Source organism: Limulus polyphemus, unplaced genomic scaffold, assembly GCF_000517525.1.
Source record: "Limulus polyphemus unplaced genomic scaffold, Limulus_polyphemus-2.1.2 Scaffold9023, whole genome shotgun sequence".
NCBI lineage: Eukaryota > Metazoa > Arthropoda > Merostomata > Xiphosura > Limulidae > Limulus > Limulus polyphemus.
The window spans coordinates 2,689-6,279 of NW_013674633.1; the positions used below are offsets into that span (position 1 = coordinate 2,689).

Here is a 3,591-nt window from a genome sequence, read left to right on the forward strand (position 1 = left end):
TGCCACTTGGATTATCCTCCACCTGCCAAAAAAGGAAAGATGATTCATCATCACACATAAGTTAGATGACAAGAACTATGGCCCAACTCTCTCAGAATGATTAGACAGCAATTACTGACACTTGGATTATCCTTCACCTGCCAAAAAAGGAAAGATGATCCATCATCACACATAAGTTAGATGGCAATAACTATGGCCCATCTCTCTCAGAATGATGAGACAACAATTACTGCCACTTGGATTATCCTCCACCTGCCAAAAAAGGAAAGATGAAAAAACTTTCAGATCAATGCCTTACTTGGAAATAATCCATTTTTGAAAATAAAAAAGCTATTATCCGATAGCAACTTTCCTATAGATCTAATCTTCTCATCAATATTGCCACTATCTAAGAATGGACTGTCTGCATATAAGTATCTTAAAAGGATAAAGGGGGGTGGCAACTGTACAATGAGATCACCAAGGTCTGCTTGACGGATATTCTTTATTGGTGCCAGTAGACATTAGCACAGTGTTGTGGCATGACCAATAAAAAATCAGGTTGCAAAAAACATCTAGAAATATAATGAGTGACACAGTCGCTGAAGGATTTATGTTGGTAAATAAACCACCAGTGCCACTTCTCCGTGAACTTATCTGTTATACAATTTGTCATTTCTGATTAAAGAAAATTGTGAATTAAAACAATATCGGAATATTTGATATCATCTGTAAACTGACACAGACACATTGTCATAAAGATAAGTCAAGCCTGGATGTCATCCAAGATATCCACTGGTTGAGTGTGGCTATTTCAACTTACACATTTAAGTTCTCCTAAATAGAGAGATTTTACTTGCTTTTCATTATGACCACTTCTTTCATTCATTATGTAAAAGCTCCAAGCACTTTGCCTTAAATGGGAGGGGCAGATCCTACCAAAAGGTAGGGATTCTAGTGAGTTAGGGTGAGACTGAATGACTTAGTTGACTTTGTTTATAAAACACGAGTCAGTTGACTTTGTTTATAAAACACGAGTTAGTTGACTTTGTTTATAAAACACGAGTAAGTTGACATTGTTTATAAGACACGGGTAAGTTGACATTGTTTATAAAACATGAGTAAGTTGACATTGTTTATAAAACACGAGTAAGTTGACATTGTTTATAAAACACGAATAAGTTGACATTGTTTATAAAACACGAGTAAGTTGACTTTGTTTATAAGACACGGGTAAGTTGACATTGTTTATAAAACATGAGTAAGTTGACATTGTTCATAAAACACGAGTAAGTTGACTTTGTTTATAAAACATGAGTAAGTTGACATTGTTTATAAAACATGAGTAAGTCGACTTTGTTTATAAAACATGAGTAAGTTGACTTTGTTGAATAGGTTTCGAGATACAATAGTTGGTTAGAATTATATAAACGAGTTTTTTCTTATGTGGAAAATAACTTGTATTAAATATTGAAAAATATTTTATTACATTTTGATCACGCCACCAAGTGACAATAATTGTTAAAAAAAACACCCTTCACGTCGAGCACTTAACAAATTGCATTGATTTGTGGAAAATTATTGTGTGGGCCATTTGTAAAATGACTACGTAGTTACTGAAGACGACCATATATATGTTTTGTTTTTTAATAAGCGATTTTGTATATGCTTGTTTCAGCAACATTAGCCATTGTTAATCTTATGTTTTATTATTGTGTTACTTCTTTTTATTATCGTATATTTTTATTACAGAAGAACTTTGTAATTGGAACAACACTGTGACCAAGACAGACCTCCGGAATACAAGCTATATTATTCATGTTGATGTATTTTCACAGTTTCTTATCGGTCGTAAAACAGTGATGATAGAAATCCCAATGCCTGAAGCCTCGTTCGTTATTATGCTTTGCTTATTAGTTCGTATTCCTGTCTCTAGAACAGAAGAAGTATTTCACCTGAGAGACCGTCATCATTATTTAAGATACAGAACATTCAATGACAAAAACTTGATCACCTCAAAAGAAAAGGCAGAGGTAAAGTTGTATTGTGTCGTTCATTTTTATTACTATTGTTTTTGCTAATAGGGTATTTCTTAATTTATTTGAATTCTTTTCTTTACTTCTAATTCCCATTTTGTTCCCTTTCTGAACAAAGTCAGTTTTTGTCTCATATTTCTCTGAACAAAGTCAGTTTTTGTCTCATATTTCTCTGAACAAAGTCAGTTTTTGTCTCATATTACTCTGAACAAAGTCAGTTTTGTCTCATATTACTCTGAAAAACTCAGTTTTTGTCTCATATTTCTCTGAAGAAAGTCAGTTTTTGTCTCATATTACTCTGAACAAAGTCAGTTTTTGTCTCATATTACTCTGAACAAAGTCAGTTTTTGTCTCATATTACTCTGAACAAAGTCAGTTTTTGTCTCATATTACTCTGAACAAAGTCAGTTTTTGTCTCATATTACCGTTCATTATATATATATACATTTAAATGTCAATATTAGCAACATAGCATAAATACCTAGATGACATTATCCTCCTTTTCTGTAGTGGTAAATATTACAGTATTCCTTCCAATAAAATATACATACATTGAGTAAAGTCATCGGATGCTAGCGAGATTTAAATATTAAATTAGACCTAAGTAGTTTTTGAATCATGAAAAGAAGAAAGTCCACATACAACCTCGTTCATTGTGTTAATTTTTAAAGTTGAAATATGATTTACAAGTTAACGCGATTGCTGTGCTGGAATAACTCTTTTGATTAATGATTATTTTTATAACTTACCAGAGAATACTTAACTTTCACATTCATCAAACAAATAATCAGTGTAATTAAATTAGAAAAATACAAATAGAAAAGCAATTTTAAACGTTTTTAGATTTTATCTCCAGTCTTTAAAAGCATGAAGTGTTATAGTTAGTATCTCACAAGTATTGTATTTGCCTAGTTACAATCTCATTTAAAACTGAATATTCGACCTGGACAGTACAGCCGATGGTCGGTTAGTTTGTAGAAAATCTCACTTATCTAACAATAGAGTTCGCAAAGATTTTACAGTGTACAGCAGAGAAGTGTTACAAAAATAGCATTTATATTAAAAAAAAGAACTCCACGTCAGAAGCTTGATCTGAATATTACTTACTTTCTTTAATAAATAGAATAAGAAACCAGGGAAAGCACGCGTGTAAGACACGTGCACTTTCAATATTCCAGTTTATTTATCGTCACCCTATCCAAATTATCGCAAACAGTTCAAATATATTTATCTCTCTCTCCAGGAAAATTTAATTTTACAAAAGGATATATTGACAGCTATGTGATGAAACGGATGGCTGTGGTTCCTCTTTATTTGACCATCTTTCTCGCGAAAACAACTGATGATTTTGTGGTGTTGCCAACAGCTTGTGAACGTTCGGCTTGTTAACTTTTATCAACCTCAGTTATTTCTTTTGGTGTTTTGTGAATGGTGTAAGGAAGTAGAGTTCTTTAAATATTTGTTTAACAACAAGTAAAAGCTTGGAATTGTCTATTCTTTCATTGAGGGGTCTGTGTCTGTGAGCCAGGCTAGTTTCGGAGAATTCCACTCCTCATCAGTGGCCCTGGACACTACC

The 3,591-nt window shown here is 32.7% G+C and overlaps 1 protein-coding gene across 1 annotated transcript in view; it reads left to right on the forward strand.

The window, feature by feature from the left end:
- Nucleotides 1-1,718: 1,718 nt before the first annotated feature.
- The window catches only part of LOC106475706 (matrix metalloproteinase-21-like), a 22,719-nt gene continuing 20,846 nt past the window's right edge, over nucleotides 1,719-3,591 (forward strand). The window contains exon 1 of the mRNA XM_013936382.2: nucleotides 1,719-2,012. Within this exon, the coding sequence (XP_013791836.2) occupies nucleotides 1,842-2,012 (171 nt within the window). The 5' untranslated portion in view covers nucleotides 1,719-1,841. The remainder of the gene's footprint in view (nucleotides 2,013-3,591) is intronic.